This window comes from Macrotis lagotis, chromosome 1, assembly GCF_037893015.1.
Source record: "Macrotis lagotis isolate mMagLag1 chromosome 1, bilby.v1.9.chrom.fasta, whole genome shotgun sequence".
NCBI lineage: Eukaryota > Metazoa > Chordata > Mammalia > Peramelemorphia > Peramelidae > Macrotis > Macrotis lagotis.
In genome coordinates this window covers 249,618,797-249,644,040 of record NC_133658.1, presented here as the reverse complement: position 1 = coordinate 249,644,040, position 25,244 = coordinate 249,618,797, and the positions used below count along the sequence as shown (strand labels likewise).

The window sequence follows — 25,244 nt, the reverse complement described above, 5'->3', positions numbered from 1 at the left end:
ATCCATATGATTTGTGGATTTATTTTATATCTTAAAACTCTGCTGAAGTTGCTAATTTTGTAATTAACTCTACATGTTTCTTTAAGTAAACCATCATGTTTTCTGCAAAAAAAAGGATAGTTATATTCCCCATGCCTGTTATTCCTTCAGTTTCTTTTTTCTTCTGTTTTTCTTACAGATAACATTTCTAGTATAGACATGCCTCATTTTATTGTGCTTTGCTTTGTGTTTCAGAGATATTGTGTGTGGGTTTGTTTTTGTTTACAAATTGAAGTCTGTGGCAATCCTGTATTGAGCAAGTTTATTGTAGCCATTTTTTTTCCATCAGTATGTGCTCACATCCTGTCTTTGTGTCACATTTTGAAAATTTTCACAGTATTACAAACATTTTCATTACCATTATATCTGTTAGGGTGATTTGTGATCAGATGTTACTTTTGTGATTGTTTTGGAGTACCACAAATGGCTTAGATGTTTCTGTTGCCCATCTTTCTACCTCTTCCTGGGTCTCCCTGTTCCCTGTTCCTTGAGACAAGTAATATTGAAAAAATATTAAATAAACTTAGCTGATAAAGCAGTGGTAGAGTTTGAGAGGATTGACTCCAATTTTAAAAGAAGTCCTGTAGTGAGCAAAATTCTATCAAACAGCATCACATACTACAGAAAAATCTTTTGTGACCATCTCCGTAGACTGCCTGGTACTGGAAATAGGTTATATGGTAATGACTTACTGTTCATTTTTACTGGCTTTCCCAATCAAAATTCATTCTAGTCTAGATCTCTAGATCTTTGTCAAGGAAATATGAGAGAGCTAGAGGAGAGCTAGACTCTAATGCTTCCTCTCAATTCTGCCATTTTGATTATATGGTCCCATCTAATAAATGAAATTTTACATGGATAAATGTACTTTGAATTTTAAAACTGTACTTGAATTTCCAAAAACCAATAATACATATATAGAATAGAATCCATAGAGTTGAATAATTTGCCAAGGTGAAAAAGAAGAATGTTGGGGGTGGGAAGATTAGTAATAGTAGTAATAGTAGCAGCAGCAGCAGTTAAAATTTATGTATCTATTTTTTTATATGCCTCCTTATCCTATTCTCTCACCCTCTAACTCAGTACCCTCCCTATGCCCTCCTCATTTCTTTCTGAATTTAAAAGACTTTTATATTTAAATGTTTAACCCTCTTTAATCCAATCCCAATGAGAGTAGGTTTCCAGAACTACCAGCTCTCCTACCCCTTAAAATTCCTATCAATTCTTCCTCTCGCATCTCATTTCTATTAAGATGATGACTTTTTTTTATCTTTCCCTATGTCATTTTCCCTTTAAGAAACCCATCTTACTCAGCTGTATTCCAGATTTCTTTTGAATTAAATAACAATAATGGACATATAAATTACATTTCCACTAAAAAATTTGTCCTTAAGTCCCTTTTAATTTGTCTTTGATGTTTACTTTGTATTTCTTTTGGCTATTGTATGTCAAATTCTCTATTAAGTTTAGGTCTTTTTTTTTCCATAAAATCCGGAAAGACTGGCAATTCATTGGAAGTTCATTTTTTGTTCAAGACTGTGCTTATCCGGGACAGCTAGGTGGTGCACTGGCTTTGGAGTCAGGAGTACCTGAGTTCAAATTCGGCCTCAGACACTTACTAATTAGCTATCTGTGTGGCCTTGGGCAAGCCACTTAATCCCATTGCCTTGCAAAAAAAAAAGATTATGTTTATCTTTACTGGGAATAATATTTTCAACTCCAACCCCAGTTCTTTTGTTCTTGATTTATATTATCTAGCTCTTTAATGTTTATATAACTCTTTATATATTATCTTATTTGCTCTTCTCAACAACCCTGGGAGGTGCTAATATTATCTCCATTTTATAACTGAGGAAACTGAGGCACATAGAGATAAAGTGACTTGCCCAGGGTCACAAAGCTAGTAAGTCAGAATTTGAATTCAAGTCTTTTTAATTCCAAATTCACCTCTATACATTGTACCATCTGGTTCTGCTCTATTTAGTAGATTGTGAAAGGTAACCCATTGATATGTGCACCATGTCCAGACCACTGGAACATTATTATATTCATTTTCTCCTTAGCTTTAGCAATATTGCATTTACCTCTGATTTTAGAAAGGGCATTAGCAAGCCAGAATATGAGTAGTAGGGGGAAGATACCATGATATCACATTGAGTTGGAGTTTCTTTTTAAATTGATATTTTATTTTATTTTTTCAATTACATGTTAATAAAGTTTTTCAGCATTCATCCATATGCATATACATATTTTTAAGTTACATAATTTCTTTCCACTCTCCTTTCCCCCCCACTCCCCTCAGTGGCAAACAGTCTGGTAAATATTGTACATACACATTTGTGTTTAAGATCTTTATAGATTAGTCATTAGGATTAAGGGAAAAGAAGGAAAACCATGAGATAGGAAAGGAAAACATAAGAAATTTTAAAAAATCAGTATAGTATTCATTCAGATATTGTAGGTTTTTGTTTTGTTTTGTTTTTCTTCCTCTGGATATGGATAGCATTATCCATAGCAGGTCTCCTAGGGTTGGCCTAACTCTCTGAACTGCTGAAAAGAACTGCATCTATCAAAGTTGATTAACTCACAGTATTGTTAATGTGTACAATGTTCTCTTTGTTCTTCTCCTTTCGCTCAGCATCAGTTCCTATAAATCCTCCCATGCTTCTCTAGAGTTCGACCATTCATAGTTTCTTATAGAACAATAGTATTAGGGGCATCTAGGTGGCACAGTGGATAGAGCACTAGCTGTGGAGTCAGAAAAATCTGAGTCCAAATCTGGGCTCATACACTTAATAATTACCTAGCTGTGTAACCTTGGGCAAATCACTTAACCCCATTGCCTTAAAATTTTTTTAAAAAAAGAATAATAGTATTTCATAACATTCATATACCATAACTTGTTCAGGTACTCCACAATTGATGGGCACCCCCTTATTTTCCAATTCTTTGTCACTACAAAAAGAACTGCTGTGAATATTTTGGAACATGTGAGACTTTTCTCATTTTTTTATGATTTCTTGGATATAGGCATAGTATTGGTATTACTGGGTTAAAGGGTATGATCAGTTTTATTGCTCTTTGGGTATAATTCAATATTGCTCTCCAGAATGATTGGATCAGTTCACAACTCCACCAACAACACATTAATATGCCCCAATCCTCCCACAACCTCTCCAACATTGATCATTTTCTCTTTCTGTCATTTTAGCCAATCTGAGAGATATGAGGTAGAACCTCATAGTTGTTTTAATTTACATTTCTCTAATCAGTAATGATTTGGGGCATTTTTTCATATGATTATATATAGCTTTAATTTCTTCATTTGAAAATTGTTCATATCCTTTGACTATTTATCAATTAGGGAATGACTTGAAACCTTATAAATTTGAAGCAATTCACTATATATTTTAGAAATGAGAACTTTATCAGAACCCCTAACAGTGAAAATTGTTACCCAGCTTTTTGTATTTTTTCTAATTTTGGCAGCATTGGTTTTAATTAGTGCAAAATTTTTTAATTTAATATAGTCAAAATCATCCATTTTGCAATTTATAATGTACTCTCTTTCCTGGTCATAAATTTCTCCCTTTCCGTAGATCTGATAGATAGAATATTTCTTGATCTGTTAATTGTCTATGGTATCACTCTTTATGTCTAAATCCTGTATCCATTTTGATCGTATTTTGATATCGGATGTGAGATATGGCCAGTTTTTGCCCTACTATTTTCTAGTCTTCCCAACAATTTTTGTCAAATGGTGAAGTCTTGTCCCAGAAGCTAATGTCTCTGGGTATGTCAAACAGTAAATTACTGTAGTCATTTACTACATTTTGTACCTATCCTAATCCACTAGTCCATTACTTTATTTCTTAACCAGTATACTCAGGCAGTTTTGATAACTGTCAATTTATAGTATAGTTTCAGATCGGGTAGAGCAAGTACACCTTCTCTTACATTTTTTTTTCCCCATCAGTTCTCTTGACCTTTGGTTGCTCCAGATAAATTTTGTTCCTATTTTTTTTCTCCTTGGTAGACCTGGAATTTTTAGCCAAAAGGATTTGAAGACTAGAAAATGGATATAGATGATTGAGGTCAAGTATGTCAAGTTTTGTTATGTGGAAAACACATCATCCTTGCTCTTTTTGGAAGCAGAAGGCAGAACTAGGAACAACTGTTAGAAGCTACAAAGAGACAGATTTTGGACTGATATAAGGATACATTTCTTAGCAATTGGAGTAGTGTGTTTGTAGGCAGAAAGTAGTGAGTTTCATAACTGGAGGCTGAGCAACCATTTCTAAAGGAATGTTAAATCCCTTTCAGCTGTGCCTATGGAACCAGCCAAATCATTCTATTAATATTTATCTTTGCAAAGAGTTTTGGAAGACAGTGAAACTCTTACATGTTTTCTCAGTTATTCTTTGGGATAGCAATGCAAAGCACACTAAAGGAACACCAGGGGGAGCTATTTTCCCACTAAGGTCAGAGAAGGGACTGGTTTAATGGAATGCAACTGGGAAGGTGATAATCACTTCTTAGGACTTAAGAGTTGGATCTGGGGCGGGGGGAGGTGTTTGCTTTGGGTTTTCTTATCTGCAGAAGAACGGGCATCCTTAATCAAAATTGGGGAAGTTTCTTGTACTTTGAGGATGTATTTAGATCTACACAAAAGCTCCAACTTTAATGCAATCATCTATCTCCATTTTTCTAGCCTTCAAATCTTTTGGCTAAAAATTCCAGGCCTACTAAGCCTGCTGCTACTGCTGTTCCTGCCTCTGGAATGACTGCATTTATATCAGGAATTACGTGAAATCCTCAGAATCAAGGATTCCAGGTTTCCAGGGCATGTGATATAGGGACACCTGGTTCCTTTCTTTCCCCACTGTCATTCCCTTTCCTCCTTCCATCAAGGACTACTGTCTTCAATTGCTTCTTTTGTTTGGCATTAAGTACATAATCAATTAGAGAATCAAACTTCCTGACTAAACCTGAGACATTCCCAAGATGGGTTCCACAAAACAGTAAGTAGTCTAACCATTTTTGCTCTTTGTAATTTGGGGAAAATTAATATCTCTGGGCCTTCTTTTCCTTTTTTTTTTTTTTTAACAACAGGGTGTTAGCTATGAGTGTGTTTTCTCTTTTCAGTAAAAGAAATGTGATCTAGCAATCTACAAAATGATAAAACTCTGATTTGTGGTGTTTGCTGACTTGTTAGATGCAAATGCTCACGCTGAAAAATTTCAGGATGGGCTGTCAGGTAAAAGCTGACTTCGAGATTGATCTGCATGATTTCTGACATGCTGCCCTGGTTTCAGTCCTTTGATAAAGAAAACCCATTTGATTCAAATGAATAAATGATTAACATTTTCCTTACTCTTTGATACAGGAAACCTGGATGAGATGTGATCTTTTTTGACTGTTTAACTAGTCAAATTCATTTGTTTTTCTTAACTTTAGTCTCCTTGACTTTAAAATGAGGATACAAACACTTTCCCTAACTATTCCATGGAGTTTTGGAAACCTTCCATATCCTTGATATCTTCAGTGTAGATCCTCTTTCCATCTGTATGATACAGGCTAGGTATGGGGCACAAAAGCTTGGAGGTGGGAGATTGCAAGGCCGTGTAATGAACCCTCATTCCTTTCCCACTTCCCTTTCCCTTCTAGCCATGGGAAGCAATTAGAACTTCTAACAAATAGGGGCACTAGGGAAGCCTTCTTAGAGGGAGAAGCTTCTGAACTGAGACATGAAGGATTCCAAGATAGAGTGCATCCCAGACCTGCCTGCAGAAAGGTGGGGATGAGGGAAATGCTTTGTTGTATGAAACAACTTGTTTGATTAGAATGAAATAAAAAAAATAATAGTTAGCATTTATGTAGCAGTCTGGGGTTGTTATGTGATACCTACAGAGCAGTGGGCCTGAAGTCCTGAAGACTCATCACCCTGAGTTCTATTTTGGTCTCAGACACTTATTTACAGTGTGACCCTCGACAAGTCACTTAACTTTGCCTCTGTTTTCTCATCTGGAAAATGAGCTGGAGAAGGAAATGGCAATGCACTCTATTATCTTTAACAAGAAAACCCTAAATGGAATCATGAATAGTTAGGCACAGCTGAAAAACAACTACAAATGCAGCAGTTTAAGATTTGCAAAACACTTTATACATATCTCATTTATCAGATTACTCGCTGTCAAGGGAAGGGGAGGGAAAGGGGGAAGAGAAAAATGTGAAACTCAAAATCTTACTCAAAAAAATGAATGTTGAAAACTATCTTCACCTTAGTTGGAATAATACAGAAATTTAAATTAAAATATGATCTCATTTTATCCACAAAACAATCTTGGGAAGTACATGGTATTGATATCCCGGTTTTTACACATGAGGAAACTGAGACTGAAACTAAGTGACTTGTTACTTGCTCTGGATCACATAGCTAGTAAGTGTGTGAGACTAAATTTGAACTCAAAATCTTCCTGACTCCAGTTAGAGGGCTGTATTCTAGCTAAAGGAAGGTAATATGAAATAAGACTGGAAAGTTATGGAGAAAATGGTTCTTGAGCTGAATTTGGAATTTGGAGAGCAGAGTTGAAATGGGAAAGTATTGCAGACTTGAGAAGAGCCAGGTGCATATGCTTGGAGATATGGGACTTTTGTCTGCTGAGCAGTTCAGGATGTGAAAATAGAGGACTAGAAAGGTAACAAAGGGGTCTACTATTTAAATATCCAAAAGATTTTATATTGTTGCTAGTGTTGATAAACAGTCGCCTTTGTTTATTGAGTTAGAGTTGCACTTTAAGAAAATCAATCACTTTTGCAGCTGCCTAGAATTGGGGACAGGTTTGAGGTAGTAAGTCCAAAAAAAGTATGGCTTTTGAAATAGTCTTGGCTAAGAGATGATGAGAGTCTGAGTTTAGTTGGTAGCCCCAAGAAACAGCTCACTTAACACCCCACAATCATAGCATCTGTTAGTCCCATTCACTATCCTAGTACCTTTCCAGTCTAAAGTACTGTTGTTACCTGGTATCACTTTCCCAAAGCGAGTTATCTTTACCTCTTAGAACATAAACTCCAAATTTGTAACCCCTACACTTGTCTCTTGATTAATACTTATTTGCTTTTGTATATAGATCTTGTTCCTACATTGTGGTTTGCATGTTGTCTTCTCCAATAGATTGTGAGCTCCTTTCTTTGGGCATTATCATAGTTTAGTACAGAGTAAGAGATTAATAAATACTTGCTCATTTGTTAACCTGATTTTTCCTGAATTTTTATTCATTCATTTATAGATCAACCTGGAGAAAAGAAAGGTCTTGATTTCAGCTGTTAAGAATCTGAATGAGAGGGGGTGGCTGGGTGGTACAGTGGATAGAACAAGGGCCCTGGAGTCAGGAGTACCTGAGTTCAAATCCGGCCTCGGACACTCAATAATTACCTAGCTGTGTGGCCTTGGGCAAGCCACTTAATCCCATTGCCTTGCAAAAACCTAAAAAAAAAAATCTGAATGAGAAAACATTTAGAGATAAATTCAAGACAATTGTGTCAAAATGTAAGCTAGACACAGATCTCAGTCCAGCTAGGGACTTGGTGGCACCTTTGACTTTTTACTTGCAAACACCTTGAAAATTCAATCTGTAGACAATTTCTCATATTTGTTTTCTCTCTTCATACAAGCACCACCCTGTTGCAGACTCCTAGTTGTAATCTCTCTGCCTCAAGTCTCTCTTTCCAGTACATCCTTTGCATATCACTCCTTTTTCCCTCCCTTACTAGATTTCAGTAGCATTCTATTTACTCCCAGAATAAACATAAAGTACTTTTGTTTGGCTTTTAAAAGCCCTTTACAACCTTGATCCTTCCTATCTTTCCAGTAATATAATCTACCACCATTCCTGAAAGGTTCCCCCCCACCTCCTAGAATTCTAGTTTCCCTGACTTTGTTCAGAGATCTGCAAACTGTATGAGGCCTTTTCTTTTTCTTCCAAGTTCTTTACTCTGAGATAACTTCCCATTTACACTGTATATCTTTAATAGTGATATAATCAATATATATATAGTATCTTTTATGTACATGCATGTTGTCCCATTCAGATGGGAGCCAGCTCTTTGAAGGCTGGTCGTGCTGGAGCCTTTCTTTGTATCCTCAGGGATTAGCATCAGGCTGGCAACATACTTAAATGCTTAGCAATTCTTTGCTGACCAATTCTGACATTTGATTTTTCTGGTTTCAGAGGTACCTTGTGGCTCTTCTTTATGAATCTATAGGTACTAGAAAAGAATAGGAATCTTAGATGACTTAAGTAGGTTACCTATACATTTAGATCTGAGGAAGGAGCATGTAAATATTTTCAATTTACAAAGACTATTTAGGGAGGTAGATACAAAATAGATTAGGTCAGAGAAAAGGGGCTAACATAAAAACTAAGTCCCACCAAATCCTCTCCACCTTTCTCTCCATAATATAGATTCAGATGAATGTTTCAAGAAAGGCACAGTGATAGAACACTGGCCTTGGAGTCAGGAGTACAGGAATTAGAATTTGTCCTCAGACATTTGACTCTTAACTAGCAGTATGACCTTGGGCAAGTCACTGAACCCAGTCTGCCTCTCATCCAGGGCTATCTCCAGTCATCCTGATTCATATTTGGCCACTGGACCTAAATGGCTTTGGAGAGGCTGGTAATTTAGCACAACTCCCCCCTTATTCAAATCTAATGTGTTGTCATGGCATCACTGTCCTGATGTCACAATCTTCTTTGAGAATGAAGGACAACCTCATCTTATCTCCAAGAAGCCTTCCTTCTTCTCATCCAGCTGAGAGTAATTTATCCCTTTTATGATCTCTTTTCTACACTTATTTGGTTGCTGAAAACTGGCTTTATGTCTAGAGGCTCTACCACCCCCAAAATCAGTTTGGCTCTAGTGCAGGGGTGGAAAACCTTCAGTCCACTGGCCATATAGGTCTGGTGTTGCCAAGGCAACCACAGGCAGGATTCAAAACTCAATAAATCTCATAGCTTCTTAAGGATGAATTAATTAAATGTTTAATGAAATATAGCCCAGGAATATGCTATAAATATCCAAATGGCCCTTGGCGGAAAAAAGATTCCCCACCCCTGTTCTAGTGCTCTTGTTTGTCCTTTGTTCTGGAAAAAAAGACTTCAGGGAGGTGATACAATGAAGAAATGAATTGACTTAAGTGAGGGGTGCTGTGCAAGTCAGCAGCCTCACCTTCTTCTCTGTAGTCATCTGGGTAGATAATAATAATGCATATCCTTCATTTTCATAGAAGACCAGAACATCAGGGAGGTGATGCCATGACAAGCACATGAATTAGATTTGAATGAGGGGCTGCTGTGATGTCACCAGTCTCACTTTCTCCCCCAGAGCTAACTGGGTTCAGTTGCAAAATGTGAATCAGGACCACTGGGAGATGGTCCTGGAGGAGAGGCAATCAGGGTTCAGTGACTTGCCCAAAGTCACATATCTAGTAAGAGTCAAGTGTCTGAGGCTAGATTCGAACTCCTGTCCTGAATCCAAGATCAGTGCTCTATCTACTGTACCACCTAGCTGCCCATAATGGCCAGATATGAATTAGAATGACTGGAGAAGGTCCTAGATTGGAGGCAATCAGGGTTAAGTGACTTGCTCATGGTCACACAGCTAGGAAGTGTTAAGGGTCTAAGGGTGAATTTGAACTCAGGTTCTCCTAACTTCAGGGCCAGTATTCTATGTAGTGCAACCACCTAGCTACCCCATTGGTCAGCAATAGGATCCTGACTAACACTTTAGATCATTAATTGGGTCCTGCTTAGTTCAGAGTGAACATAAATAGCAATTGTTTCTGTTTTGGCCAGAAATCCTGAAAGTCTTCTCCTTCCAGATTGCTTTTTCTTTTTTGACTAGGTAAAAGACACTATTTTTTTTTTGTATTTTTATGTAGCCTTGATCACCAAGTGGACCTTATTTCAATCAAACTGAGATGATATAAACCCTTAAAAAATATTTTAGTTTAAAAAGGCCAAGGTTTCAGAGCGGCTAGGTGGGACAGTGGATAGAGCACCAGCCCTGGAGTCAGTAATACCTGAGTTCAAATCCAGCCTCAGACACTTAATAATGACCTAGCTGTGTGACCTTGGGCAAGCCACTTAACCCCATTTGTCTTGCAAAAACCCTAAAAAAAAAGGCCAAGGTTTCCCACTATCCTGGGCCACCCCTAGCCATCCTGATCCATATCTGACCACTGAACTCAGCCATCTCCTGAACTAAAAGTGTGGCTGATGACTTTGCAAAGGCCTTCCTCACTTAAATCCAATTCACTTGCATGTCATGGCATCACCTCCCTGATAACACAATCCTTCTCAAGAACAAAAAAGGACAAACAACAATAATATTCTATTTTAATCTATGATCTGTTTGTCTGTACATAGGTCTTTTTCATTTCATCAGCCTTATTCCATCCTCCCCATTTCTACCGGCCCCTCCCAAGCCCTAGCTCTGTGAGGCCTCTTACACTGGGAAAAAACCATCTTTACATCTTCCCCCCACCCCTTACTCTTCCTCCCAACCCCCATGCACCTCCAACTCTTCACATTACACAGAGGAGGCTCCAGATAAAGCTTATTGACTATATAGAATTTGATGAATATAGGATAACTAGAATTGAATAGGGAGGTCTTGGATGATGGTCACTTTTTTCTAGAACAGTGCAGCATTTTAGGGTTAGGAAATGAGGTAATCTTGCAATCTTGCTCTAGTCTTTATCCAGTCCTGACCCATCCCACGTGGTCATGGTCACAAGGAAAACCAAGGAAGAAAATGTGATGATACTGTGCAGAAATGGGTAAACAACATCACACCCTGAGGGCAGCTCATAAAAGGAGTTCATCTTTTAAAAGGCACATTAAGAAGAGCATCTCTGGAAGAAGAACAGGTCCCTGCCTTCCCTCTTCTCCCCTCCCCCACTCCCATCCAGACAATAAATTTCTTTCTGTTAAAGGAAATGCCTCCTGCTGCCTGTGTTTGGGTGGTCAGCTCCCCTGTGATTTGGAACTCACCCTGCACACCAATCATACACATCCGTTATAGAAAGAAGCATTCTTTGTGAATGTCAAATAGCAATTTAGACTTAAATTTATCCTTGAAATTTCAGTTCATTTCCATTATATCCTCTGGCTATTAGTTTTGTATTAGAAATGAATTGCCTTTGGTATCTCATTTATCACCTGTAAGTTTTCTCTTTTCCTAGAATGAGAGTTTGGATTTCATCTCTGTTTCCCATTTCCATTTTCTTAGTCAAAATTTGGAGCTTTCAGTTTATGTCCAGTGTAGTTTTATTTTTCTGCCTTGTACTTGGTTCCTTCCAAATAGCATTTCCATGTTTCTGTCTTTGTGTCTGAGAAATAAAATACTACTTCTCTAATTATGTTTTCTTCCTTGATCATAGCGCATAATGTTAGAGCTGAAAGGAAACTATAAAATGAGATTAATTTAGGTCATAGATGTATAACCAGAAGGGAATTTGAAATTTCATCCAATCCAACAATTTCATTTTATAGATTTGTTCTTCAATTCTTTCAGTTGTATACAACTCTTAATGGATACCATTTGCTTTTTGGGGGGGGGGGCAAAGATTCTGGAGTGGTTTGCCATTTCCTCTCCAGGTCATTTTACAGGTGAGGAAATTGAGTCATGATTTGAACTTAGGTCTCATGACACCAAATTCCCTATTCTTTCAGTGCTAGTTGAAGATTTTTTCGCTTTAAAACTTATATTCCATGTCAGTTCATAGGATCATAGAACTTTGAGGCTGTTTAGGCCAACATTTATAAAACTGAGGAAATTGAGATCCATCAACTCATAGGTAGAAAGTATTAGACACTGCATTTGATCCCAGATCCTTTATCTAAACAACCAGTGCTTTTCCATTGCTCCCCCTACCTCTCTAATCATCTTTTCCACTTTGGATACTCATCATTTAGTTTTTCATCTTTTACAAAAACCAAATTAGTTGTTTATCCAAGTGCCATTTTTTTTCCTCTCCCCTTTCTGCCCCCCCCCTTCCTCTTTTTATTAGAGGCTGTTTTGCTGTTTTTTCCTTCATTCTTTTTTTTTTTTTTTTTTTTTAGGTTTTTGCAAGGCAAATGGGGTTAAGTGGCTTGCCTAAGGCCACACAGCTAGGTAATTATTAAGTGTCTGGGACAGGATTTGAATCCCAGGTGCTCCTGACTCCAGGGCTGGTGCTTTATCCACTATGCCACCTAGCCGCCCCTTTGTCCTTCATTCTTAAAGAAGACCCTGACTTCAGGGAGGTGATGCTATGACAAGCACATGAATTGGATTTGAGTGAGGAGGTGCTAAATCATCAGCCACATTTTTGCCTTCAGAGCCATCTGGGTCCAGTGGCCAGATAGAAATCAAGATGACCAGAGATGGTCCTGAGTATGAGGCAGTCAGGGTTGAGTGACTTACCCAAGGTCACACAGCTAATAAATGTCAAGTGTCTGAGGCCAGATTTGAACTCCCCTTTTCTTGATTCCTGACTGCCAACAACTAGGTGGCACAGTGGATAGAGCACTGGCCTTGAAGTGCACAAATTCATGTGCTTGTCATGGTATCCCCTCCCTCATGTCAGGGTCTTTTTTGAGAATGAAGGACAAAACAGCATCATCATCCCATAACAATTAATATTTTAATAGAAAGAGAAGAGAATAATTGCTTATTCTCTTCTCTTCCTATTAAAATGCTTACATTTGAGTGCTAAGTATTTTAAAAATGTTATCTCATTTGATGAGATTTGATGAATTTGAAGGTTTCAGTTTTGTTGACCTCTTCCTTGATTTGCAGAACTTCTATTTTAGTGTGTGATGGAGCTTATTAAAATTTGCTTGTTTTCTAGGTCATTTAGTTGTATAATACTTCATTCTGTTAATGAAAGTATTTAGAGATATACCTTTCTCTCTAAGGACTGCTTTGACTACATCACCCAATTTTGGTTGACATTTTTAATGGATTTATCTGTTGTTCCTTTGATTTTTTTCTTTGACTCAACAATTATTTAGAATTTTCTTTTATCAAATAATGAATGCCTGTCATACTGTTGTTATGTAGGTATAGATATATGAAGCAAAAATATATCCCATTGCTGCCCTTAAGTAACTTATATTCCATTATAGGAAAGCCATAATTTTGAACAGACACACACATATTAAATATATAAAGAATAAATTCATAATTATTTCTTGGGGAAAGATAGTAGAAAGTTAGACTCTTTGGGAAACTCTTCACAATTATCTGCTCTATTATTTCTTATAGTTTGACTACTAGCCTTATCACTGAGACCCAAGGGAAATGACTTTATTAGACAGTATCTATTAAGAAATATTAAGGAGTGGTTAGGTAGTACAGTGGATAGGGCACTGGCCCTGGAGTCAAGAGTACCTGAGTTCAAATGTGGCCTCAGATACTTAATAATTACCTAGCTGTGTGGCCTTGGGCAAGCCACTTTAATACCATTGCCTAGCAGAAAAAAAAACCTAAAAAAAAAAAGAATAACATAATAAACAATTCAAAGTAGTACATTATTCATTGAAAATATTTATTAAGCATTCCTATGTTGTAGTGACCCTCTGATGATACTAGGCATGCAAAGATGGACAAGATGGTATCCATGTCATATACTCAAAGACCTTGCATTCTATTGTCTAGCCAAACTGATCTTTCTATTCTTCACAAAATACTCTCTATTTTCTGTCTCCAGGCCTTTGCAATGGCTGAAATGGGCTCCTTCCTTGCTTTCACTTCCAAAGACTGTGAAGCACCATCTATGAAAAGCCCTTCTTGATTCCTGCACTTTCTAGTGCCTGTCTTTCCCAGACAACTTGTTGTTTCTTCAGATTATACTTATTGATGTGCGTATTGTACACTCTTGTAACCCCCCCCCCCACAACACTTTAGGGCAGGAATTGTTTTATTTTTGACTTTGTCTTCATCACCTAGTTAAATGCCTGGTGTGTGTATACCTAAGTGAACCAATTAAATGATAGATAGAAAGATTGTGATAAAGTATATCTTGGACTTTAAGACAGAAAAATAACACTTAGGGGGTTTGAATGTAATGCTTTATAAGGGAGGCATGTTTGAGTTTTGAGTTGGATGCCTTAAAGTGGGAGGAAGAAGAATTTGAACAGGCAAGGATGGAAAAGGCATTGTAGTTCAGACAAGGAAATGCATTGAGGGTAGATGAAAGAAAATTCTATGAAATAATGCTGGAAAGGTTGGGGTGAGATTGTAAAGGACCATGATTGCTGTATTAATGTGTTTGGACATGGGAGAGATTGGAGACACTGAAAGGTTTGGGGCGGGAGAGTGACATGATCATAGTGACATGATTCATGAATTTTAAGAAGATCAGACCAGCTATCCAATATGTAAGGGGAACTATTTAGGGAAAAAACTAGAAACAGACCAGATAAGAGGCTATTAAAATTGCCTAGGTAATAATTGAGCATCCAGGTGGAGAAGTACGTAGAACATTCTGCCTGAAATCAGGGAAACTTCCGGTTTCAGACATTGACTAACTCTGTGACCTTGGGTAAGTCACATAACACTACTTGCCGCAGTTTCCTCATTTGGAAAATGGCAAACTGCTGCTATGTCTTTGCTAAGAAAACCTCAAATGAAGTTATGAAGATTAGGACTGGATTTACCGGAATTTGAATGGTTTTAGTGGGATTAAAAAGCATGTGATGAGGGGCGGCTAGGTGGCGCTGATTCTAGGACTGGTGCTCTATACTAGGTCTATATCTTGAATATTTAGAGTAAAGGATCACAGACTTAGAATTGGAAGATTCTTTAGAAGGGAAAGGAATAAACATTTAAGTAGTGCCTGCCATGTGCTGAACACCACTTTATAAATATTATATAATTTAATCATAGCAGTACTGCAGGGTAAGTGCTGTTTTTAATCCCTGTTTTTTAGTTGAAGAAATTAAAACACACAGATAAAGTGAATTGTTTGGAGTCACATAATGAGTGTCTAACTCGAGATTTGAACTCAGGTCTTCCTGACTACAAGGCCAATGTCCATCCATTGTATCACCTTATCTAATTCATATTTGCCTCATTTTACATATAAGGAAACTAAAACCCCAGCAAGTTAAAATGACTTCCAGATTTACACAGGTAATTATTATATAGCAAAGTCAGAATTTGAACATAGATCCTTCAACTCCAAATCCAACCTCTTTCCACTGTATCATGCTGCCTTTTAAGTGATGAATTGGAAGAAATTCTCATTTACAGATGAAAGATGGGGAAGCTGTCCCAGAGTGGGAATGGAACTTGTTCCTAATCACAGAATAGAAAGATTTGGCAACCTAGATAGATCTCACCACAGGGGACAGTGGCTCTTTGAATGAGATGGAATGATTTGTGCTCAATCTTCCTTCTGACTTCATTATTTCTTTTAGTGGGGCTATCTATCTTTTAATTGTTCTCCCATGTTTAAAACCCAAGGATCTATGTCACCATTAAAACCCAAGGATCTATGTCACCAACTACCTGCTGAACTTTCCTGCTGCATGTCCCATGGCTATCTCAAACTCAGTATGCCAGAAACAAAATTAATTATTCCCCTCCTCCATAGATGCTTTCTGAAGCTATAAAATCCAACCTGTCCTGCTAATGTCCCTATTGCCTCATTTTTTCCCTATTTCTTTCTGGTTCACCACCTTTCTTTACTCTTGAAACAGTCTTCTGTTTTTGGGGGGGATTTTTTTTTTGACAAAGCAGTGGGTTAAATGATTTCTTCAAGGTCACACAGCTAATAAGTACAAGTGTCTGAGGCAGGATTTGGCCCATTGCTCTATCCACTGTGCCACCAAGCTGCCCTGCTTCTTGTCTTTTTATATGTGATCCATTCTCTATCCAATCCATGCTTATTGCTGCCAAATTTATATTCCTAAAACACAAAGTTGACCATATCATTTTTCTTGCCTTAGAAGCTTCATTGACTTCCTACATCCTTTTATATAAGAGATGAACTCCACTCTTTGTCATTTAAAGCCCTATTCAATCTGACTCCAACCCTATCTTTCCAGACTGTTTTCATATTACTTTCCTTAAAGATAATTCTTCATCCTTAGTCCAAACTGGCCCATTTATTTTCTTCTCTATATAACATTTATCTACCACCTATGAGCTTTTGTCCACTTCTCTCCTTCCCCTACCTTTTACACACTTACCTGCTATTGCTCTGCCCAAAGGAATTTTAAATTTTGATCTCCTGAAACCAGGCTAGATATCTAGGGTTTATTGGCCTCAAAATAACTCTTTTTGATTGATCAGCAGTAGGTCCCAGGCCATTGCCTCAGTCAAATTGAGACCTGTTAAAGACCTCAACTTTAAAAGGCCAAGGCCTCACACTACATCTGAGCCCATCTCCAGTCGTTCTGACCCATATCTGTCCACTGGACCCAGATGTCTCAGGAGAAGAAAGTGAGGTTGGTGACTTTGTACAACACCCCCTCACTCAAATCCAATTCACTTGCTTAACACTTGATTGTCTTTGGTCCTCTCTGATAATGAAGGATAAACAACTATAATTGTTCTTTCACAGTTTCTTCCTTATGCCTAAAATGCTCTTCTCTTATTTCTACCTCTTAAAATCCTTGCTTTATTTGTCTTTAATGCTCTATTCAAATATCTTTTCCTCTGATTCCCCCAGAGTCTTGAAGTGCTTGCCTCCCTGCCCTGCCTCTTCTCTCCTCCATTACTCTGTATTTATATGAGGTCAAGAGGTCTAGAGCAGAGGTATCAAATGAAATAGAAACAGGAGCCGCCACACTGGCTGATCTTGAGGATTTCTTCAGGCCTCTCTGTTGACTTAGAAAACTATTTTTTGACATAGTTTTTGTTCTGTTGTATGGATAGCAATGGGAGAGTGCCAGACCTGGAGTCTGGAGGATGTGAGTTCAAAACTGCCTCAGACATTAACCATGTGATCCTAGGCAAGTCACTTAAAGCTTTTTGTCTCAGTTTCCTCCTTGGTAAAATGAACTTGAAAAGCAAAGGGCAAAATGTTCCAGTATCTTTGCTGAGAAAACTCTCAATGAGGGTCAGACAACTAATTGACACAACAACAACATACTCTATTTTATTTTTTACTTATTTTATTAAATATTTCTTGTTTACATTTTAATTTGCTTTTGTTAGTTCCAGAATGTTTCAGCCTACAATGTAGGCAGTATTTGACAAACCAGTTGTGTATAGGATCTAGAGCTGACTAGAAGATCTGAGTTCAAGTTTGCCTGGGTTGGGTAAACCTGGGCAAGTTACTTAAATTGTTAGTACTGTTAGAGACAGTAGTCTAAGACTCTAAATTGCAGCAAAGTCACTCAATCAACTAGCAATTAAGTGTATACTCTATCTATCCTATGCTAAGTCCTGGGGATAGAAAGAAAGGAGAAAAAAAAGGAAAAAAATGCAGCAGAAAACCCACAGTTTCTGCCTTCAAGGAATTAATTCACAGTCTAAGGGGAGAGACTATGTATATGCTATCTATATACAAGATAATTTTGGGAGAGTAGTCTCAGAAGAAAGGCTCTGGAAGGTTTTCTCACTTCACCTGAGGATGATGATATTTGCCCTTCATTCTCAAAGAAGACCATGATATCTGGGTCCAGTGATCACATATGAATCAGAACAACTGCAGATGCCCTGGATGTGAGGCAGTAAGGTTAAGTGGCTTGCCCAAGATCACATAGCTAAGTGTATTTGCTATTTCTCTATATCCTTCCCAGAGGTGTGTTTAATTTTTGTGTTTGTATTTCCACAACTCATTTTGTGCCAGACATCCAATAGCTTAATAAAAGCTTATTAAATTTAATTGAGTTAAATCTTTGATTCTTCCTCCCTCCTCACTTTTCATGTCCATATCAGTAGCCAAATACTGACAATTTCATTTCCCTATCTTCTCTAATCTAGAGATTCTCTTCATGTCTGCTAACTGCTGTTAAAAAAGTCCCCAAAGAGACTGCTTCTGATAATTTTCCAACTTAATCTTCCTTATGTGTTGTGTTGTTTAGTGACAAGAAAACTTGAAGTCAGTAGAGGCCCAGCTTCTAATCTTTGCTCTGATATTTTGTTAGCTGTGTAACCTTAGTCCTACCTCTTAGATCCTCTCTTGCCTCATATGTAAACTGGGCATAACAATACCATGCCAACCTGAGAGAACTGAGGAGCTATGATTTATTACAGTGTTACCACATCCATTTCAAGCTCCCCAAGTAGGAACCAAACTCTTTTGCCAGGAATTCAAAACCCTCTACACTAGTATGTACTATTTCTTTCTAGCCTTATCTTATATTATTCTCCTTCATTCATCTTCACACTGTCTGTGGTGACCTATTTTGTCTCCTTGGAAAAGCCCTGTGTTTCTTGTCTGCTTGCTTACTCCCTCCTTTTTAGGTCTGGAAGGTCATTTCTATTTTTCCTCCCCCACTTTTGCTTGCTAGATTTCTACCCATCTTGAAGTGGAACTCAAAGGTCACCTCCTCCAGGAAGGCTTCCATGACCTAGTTTATAAGAAATGGCCTTTTCCTCATGGATTACCTGGTTTCTGTGAATCTTCTGATGCATTTAACATTTTGTACCAAACTCTAAGCCAGGAGATACTGGGGACTTGTTATTCTATCTCTGTAGTTTTAAGAAGTCCAGCACAGTGAATTTCATTCCAGAATTGTGTTTCCGAACAAAGAAAGATAAAGGAGAAGAAACTGAACACCTTTATTCCTGAGGATAAAGTCAGACTTAGCATCAATGAGACTTGGGCTCAAATGCTCCCCTTAGATACTAGCTAGCTATGTGACCCTAGATAAATCATTTAACCTCTCTGTGTTTCATTTTCCTGTCTCTTTCCTTATTCTTGTGATTACAGTAATAGCCTATATATTAGAATTATAGCTGAAAGGGACTTAGATGATACTTAATCAGCCATTTACTTTGTAGATGAGCTTGTGAAGATCCAAGAGGATATGTATGACAAGTTACTAAAAAACTCTTTTGGGTCTCAGTTTCCTTTCTAGTAAAATGTGGTTAATAATCCTATCTACCTTACTGAATTTTGGGGGAGAATCACTTGAGACATTAAGGGCAATGATTTTTGCAAATCTTAAAACACTATTGTAAATATCATTAACTTACTTTATCATTATCTTATCATTAAACTTACTGTAGGCCAGTTACTTTCCTTCTCCTTTTTTGTTTCTTCTGTTAAAAGAGAACCTTCCTCTGAATGTCCTCAGAACCATTTTGATTTCTTGAGAGTCTGCCTGACCTCTTATCTACTCACATGCTTTTAAGTTTCCAAATTCCTTTTTTCTCTTAATATTTAGTCAAATCCTCCCCTTTCAACCAGTTTCTATCAAGTTCAGTTATTCAGTCTTAGTGCTAGAAGAGTTTTAGATATAATTTAGTTCTCCCCATTTGTTTAGCAGGCATGACTGATCCTTCTCTCCTCATGCTCCCCATCCAGGAACATGACTTGCCAGAGGCCACACATAGTTAATGGAAGAGTTGAAATTTGAACTCGGGTCTCTTGGTTTCTACCTAGTCCTATGGACTCCATTGTATTTGGGAGAGCCTGCACCATGCTGTCTTTGTCCCCTGGGGAAAAAAGTAGGCAATTAACTTCCTTCACTGTGGTGACATGTTTTAGTTTCCTCATTCATATCTTGACAGAATTACACCTTTGCAAAGGATAGATAGTGAGCATTTATGTAACTGTGGTTGCTTTTATAATTCCAACTTGACTTAACTGAAATTTTAAAGACTACTTAGAAGTCACTCCTTCAAATAACAAACTAAATAACAGACTCATGCTGTTAAAAGTGAGACAGATAACCAAAAGTGTGTTTATTTTCATTTGTGGAATAAGGAACTATCTCTGAGAGCAGGTTTTATGGGTCTTGTGTTGTGGATGTCATGTGGCTGGCAAGTAGCCAAAAGCCTTAAAATTCTTTTTAGTTAGCCACTGTTTCCTTAAGACTTCAGCTTCTGGCAAATAAGGTTTTGTGTGGATTCATCCTTTCTCAGAACTCCCTAGAGCTGGCACTTTCCCCTTTTTTGGTAGCCATGTTTTCTCCCCAAACTTAGGTTCATATCCTGAAAATATAAAAGAGATACTATATGTTTAGTTTTCTTTAGTGCACAGCTTCTTAACATCCCCTTTATCTGTGCTTGTTTGAACTTGTACCAGTTTCCTAACAGGGACACAGGAATTGACAGGAGAAACTGGAATCCAGTTTGGAGGCATGAAAAAAAGGGTGCTTTTTGTCTTCATGTTTTTCCTTTTACCCCTATAGGGAGAGTTAAGCCCTTTGTCTGCCTCAGTTACCTAATCTGTAAAATTAGGTACTTCCAGGCTCTGACTATCCTTATAAGGTTCCTTCTTGCTCTGATCTTCTCTGTTCTAAAGCCTCTTCCTTTTCTGACATTCCATTTTCTCTGTTTTAAAGTCTTGCCAAGCCCTGACATTCTATGTTTGAAGGTCTCTTATTTGTTCAGACATTCTCAGTTTTAAGGTTTCTTCCAGCTCTGGTTTTACATTCTCTCAAATCCTATCCTCTCTGACATTCTGTATTCTTTGCTTCAAGGTCACTGCCAGCTCTGACTTTCTATGATTCTTAAAAGGATTTAACTCCAAAAAAGAAAATAGCCTTTAAGAGCCCAGTTAACTGATGTATATTATTCCCTCTGTACCTGACTATCTGGTTCCTTTTTTTAGCCAATTGAGCTGTTTTCTAGACAACCTAATAGCTCCCTCAATGTTAATGGCACTTCTGAAACAGAGCAGAACTGCAGCTTGGTCATGTTCTTTGCCCCAGAAATATCTGCAGTGGCCAGAAGAGAAGAGTCCTACTTTATGCCACTGGCATAATTGGAACATTTTAATTTCCTGCTTAGACACCAAAATGCTCTCCCTTTCCATTGTATAACACTCCTGCAATGTCTCCAAAATTCCTTTGTGAGCCAGTAGTTTTGAATTCAGAATGCCTCTCCCCATGGTAACAGTGTTACATACATGGTACAGCGTGAATTTCTAGGCCAACCCAGGAAAATTTAACCCATATTTCAACGGTGGAGTTAAAATTCAATTTCCAGATTTGACTCTGACTTTGGGCAAGAAATTTCACTTTCCCTGGCCTCTGTAAAGTGGTGACAATAATACCTGCCAAGCACCCTACCAAATTCTTAGTCTTCCTCTTTCCCCACCCAGGAACCCCATGTCTGTGTCTTGTTATTTTGGTGCTGCTTTGAGTAGAGAGGCTCTGGAATCTGATTCCTCCCCCCATAATTCATTTATAAACTTGTAACTTGGGGGTGAAGGGCAATGCTGTGTGCCTACTGGCATTGGCCTTTGTATTCTGAAAAAGACAAGGCCATTCCTTTGTTTCAGAGGGCAAGGCCTAAGTCATATCAGCTAGTCTGTATGTTTTAATTTTGCCTGTGTGTGAGTCAGTCCGTTGACAACAATTTATATTGCATGATTGTGCATGATTGTGAGGAGGGGCAATCATTTGCCCATGAGGCTGGCAGAGAGAACTAGCTATCCTCTCTCCATTTTCTTTGTTGAAGAACCAGAAACAACAGAAACCCACACTTCAGAGCTTGAAGAGAGACTTTTATTACCCCATGATTTCAGCGTCCTGGCATATGGTAGAACTGCCTCTGGAGCTCTGGTTTGGCCTCAGAAGAATCACGTTTGTTTAGCTTCTCTTGTTTCAGGTTGCCATTTAAATCTTATTTAAGTAGTTTCTTGACTTAACAACAGTAACAACAACAAGAAAAATTTTTCTGAACTGTTTAAGATCCTCCTTCTGGAATTTGACACTTCCTTCTCGGGGTGGCTATGTGCTAGGAAATTGCAAAGGTTTTGGGAGAAAACATAGGGAAAGATTTTGTAATGCTTTTGGATTGAGATGCCTTTGGGAAAATGGTTAATATGTTCCTGGGAGTAAGCTCCCAAAGATGAGGGGGAGAATGGGATCCCAGGAAATCATAAAGGAGGTTTTGGGAGAAAACTCTAGGGAAGGCTTTTTGTAATACTTTTGGAATTGCTGGGATTATGAGATGCCTTTTGGAGAGTGGTTAATATCTTCCTGGGAGTAAGCCTCCAAAGATGAGGGGAGAATAGGATCATAAGAAAGAGAAGAATAAGGAACCTAGGAGGTTATTTTACAGAGGAGGACCCCGAAAAGAGAAGAGAAATGACCTGGCCAAGCTTGCACAGATCCAGATCTCCCAATTTCGAAGTACAGGAAACGTTCTTTCCCTTACAGGTTATCCAGGTGGGGCAACACATTTAAATAACTGCCCCACCTGCCTCAGGGGACAAAAAGGCCTGTTGTTTGGATGATTCTGTTTAAAATTCTTTTTTAAAAAGCTCTTTGTTCTGCCCCAGTGTGGGTTCCACCGTGGGTTAGATTCTGTGTTCTGTCTAAAGAACCAGGCTCTTAAGCTTCAGGAAAGCCCATAATGTGGGTTTAGGCCAGTATTGTGCTGGCCACTTTTTCCCCTGGCTAATTTTTTACATCTTCCTCTATTCTCATTCAGATGGCTTTCCTGGCTCCCAGGCTGGGTGCCCCAGAGGCAGGACATTCTCGGCTAGCTCCCGGTGAAATGCGGCAGCTCAGCAGCGAGTATTTTTCCACAGGTCCTGTAATACCCACAACTTGTCCTCTTCTGGGCCTACTTTTTTTCCAATGGGATTGAATGTGAGGGGGTTAATAGGCAGGAAGCTGTAGCCAGAGCAGGCTGAGACGGAAGTCAGGATTTTTGTTTAACTGACAGGTTTAGCAGGCCTCAGGGGTGGGGGGAGGGGAGGAGAAGTTGGTGAATTCAGGCATCTGGTGTGAGAGCCACAAACCTAGTTATTCCTCACTGCATTAACAAAGAGGGGGTAGACCCCAGGGCACTCTGGCCCAGCAAACTGTACCTCCTTGCTCTCCGAAATGTGTGCTTTCCCCCCTTGTTGTTGAGATGCCTTGTAAATCCCTAACCACATGACCATTTTAACCGCATAGCTCTGTGGGCCAGCTCTCCCACTCAGCTGGGGCTCCTGCTGGAGGGTTCCCCAGGATCAGGCTGAGGGGGGTGGTGGTGAATTAATACGACCACCAAATACTTCTATGACTGACAAGTAATGGTTATGGGGAATGTCCCTTTTGTATGGTACCAGCTCTGTCTCCTTTCTGTAGCAATTCTGGAGCATGCCTCCCGGGATTTCTCCCCTTTCTCCCCCATTCCCTGAAGTCTCCCCTGGCTCACAGGGCAGACTTCTGTCTGCTAGCTGCAGAAACTGCTAGGAGTTTTCCTCCCTGAAAGAAGAGCTGCTTGTGTCTGCCTGGGAGCTAGCTGGGAAGGCTTCAAGGCTCTCAGAACACCTCTCAGGAGCAGTGCTAATCCCAGCTCCCCGAACTCAGGATCTGGGCAGGCTGACTGAAGGCTCTTTCCTCTGTTCAGAAATCTAATCAGGCTGTGGAAGAAGTTCTTTCGGGGGCTGCTTTCCTAAGTTTCCCTTGCTGAAAAAGGCCTAGCTTAGCCTGTCTTTTTCTATGCACAGGATGGCTCCTGCTCACCAGGGCTGCACAAAGATAATCGCTCAGGAAGTGTTTCAGCCAATCCCCTGAAGCTTTACATTCAGATTTACCGCAGGAGCCAATCCAGGATTAGCTTTTATTAGGAAGACAGATCATCAAGCTGAAGTGCCAAACCCTTTCTGTGTGAGTTCTAGTGCCTGTCCTCCATGTTTTATAAGTATTGACATAACACTGTGTTAACAATGCATCCACAGAGGTAAGCCTTACTTTTTACCATTTTTTTTTCTCTGAGACATATGAATTGTGGGTTAACAGTTTGGTTCTCTGGGATTTGTCGAGCAAAACTCACCCCACAGCACTTTATTAAGTTGCAACTGTTTAAATGTGCTTTCTTGGGTCACATGGTCAGTAGCCATTAGCCATATCTTTATTTTTCAAACTGGCCAAACCTTGGCATACCTACTCTTTCACCAGGGGATGGGGTTTCTTGAGTGTCTCCAGGTCCTGGTATTCCAAAGAAGCTTTCTCTCTCTGAGCAGTGTGGCTGTACTATTGTCTCTGGCTCACATGCCTGCTAGGGGAGAAAATGGAAGGTAAGGGAGCAGATGCATTTAACTGCCCTTCAGGGAGCCTAGGAAGGCAGACAGCAGACCAGGCAAGTTTACCTTTCCAAACTGGGTAAGGCACAGCTCAACTCACTTCTGTCTATGAGAATCTGGGCTTGGGAAGAAACCTTGCCATCAGCAGAAAGGGCTAATGACAGATTTTAACAATTGGGCCTAGGTGTTTGGTGTGCTTCATCCTTTCTGTAATACAGTGCATCTTAACTTGAAATGGGTTATCAAATGTTTCCTTCCTTTCAGTCCAACAGTGTGTGCTCCTTCTGAAGAGCAGCCTGGAGATAAAATGTTTCTCAAAAGTCTTCCTTCTGGTCTTTGGAGAGTTTTCTAAGGGGGTAAGGGTAGAGGGTGGGAATAGCCAACAAGAGCATGCAGTGGTAAAGTAATAAATCTGAAGGAATGACTTATTTAAAATAAATCCTTAGCCTTCTTCTCTTGCATGATTAAGTGGAATAATGTATCTTTTTATCTTTGCTTCCCCCCCCTTTTACACTGTATCCTCCTCAGCCCTCTCTGCTGTGGAGGGCAGAGGAAGAAAATCATGTGTGGCTTATGACAGCATTACATGTTGTTGAGTATGTATGTATGTATGTATGTGTGTCTGTGTGTTTTTAATACTACGTAACTCTTTCAAAAATTTCCTTTTTGATCAATTCCCAAATCTGCCAGCCTGGTTCTATCTTCTTAACTGGAAAAATGAGACGGTTGCTTGCACCCTGGTTGGTAAGTAAGCAGTGCCCTGGGATATGGATATTTTTAATAGTTTTCAAAACATTTTTGGATTTTAACAGGGGGGTAGTTAGTGCAGCAGGTGAGGAGGGCACTGTTGGGGGCCAGGTACAAATGAAGAGCATTTAACACTGACTGTTTTTAAGTGACTTGTGCATGTAAACTGTGTTAGTTTGAGTACAGTTTTTTTTTTTTTGATAACCTGCTGCTAAGATTGAAGCTTATACTTCCTGTTTACCCCCGGCCAGTAAAAAAA

At 38.8% G+C, this 25,244-nt stretch overlaps 1 protein-coding gene across 16 annotated transcripts in view; it reads left to right on the top strand.

Annotated features, from left to right (window-relative positions):
- The window catches only part of ZMYND8 (zinc finger MYND-type containing 8), a 148,252-nt gene that overhangs the window by 10,616 nt on the left and 112,392 nt on the right, over window positions 1–25,244 (top strand). For 3 of the 16 annotated variants that reach the window (XM_074210165.1, XM_074210168.1, XM_074210163.1), the window contains exon 1: window positions 23,918–24,232. The exons of 2 other annotated variants lie outside the window; for them this stretch is intronic. In XM_074210165.1, the coding sequence (XP_074066266.1) occupies window positions 24,117–24,232 (116 nt within the window). In that variant the 5' untranslated portion in view covers window positions 23,918–24,116. 11 more of the 16 variants (XM_074210177.1, XM_074210171.1, XM_074210164.1 and 8 more) reach the window with 6 other exon arrangements.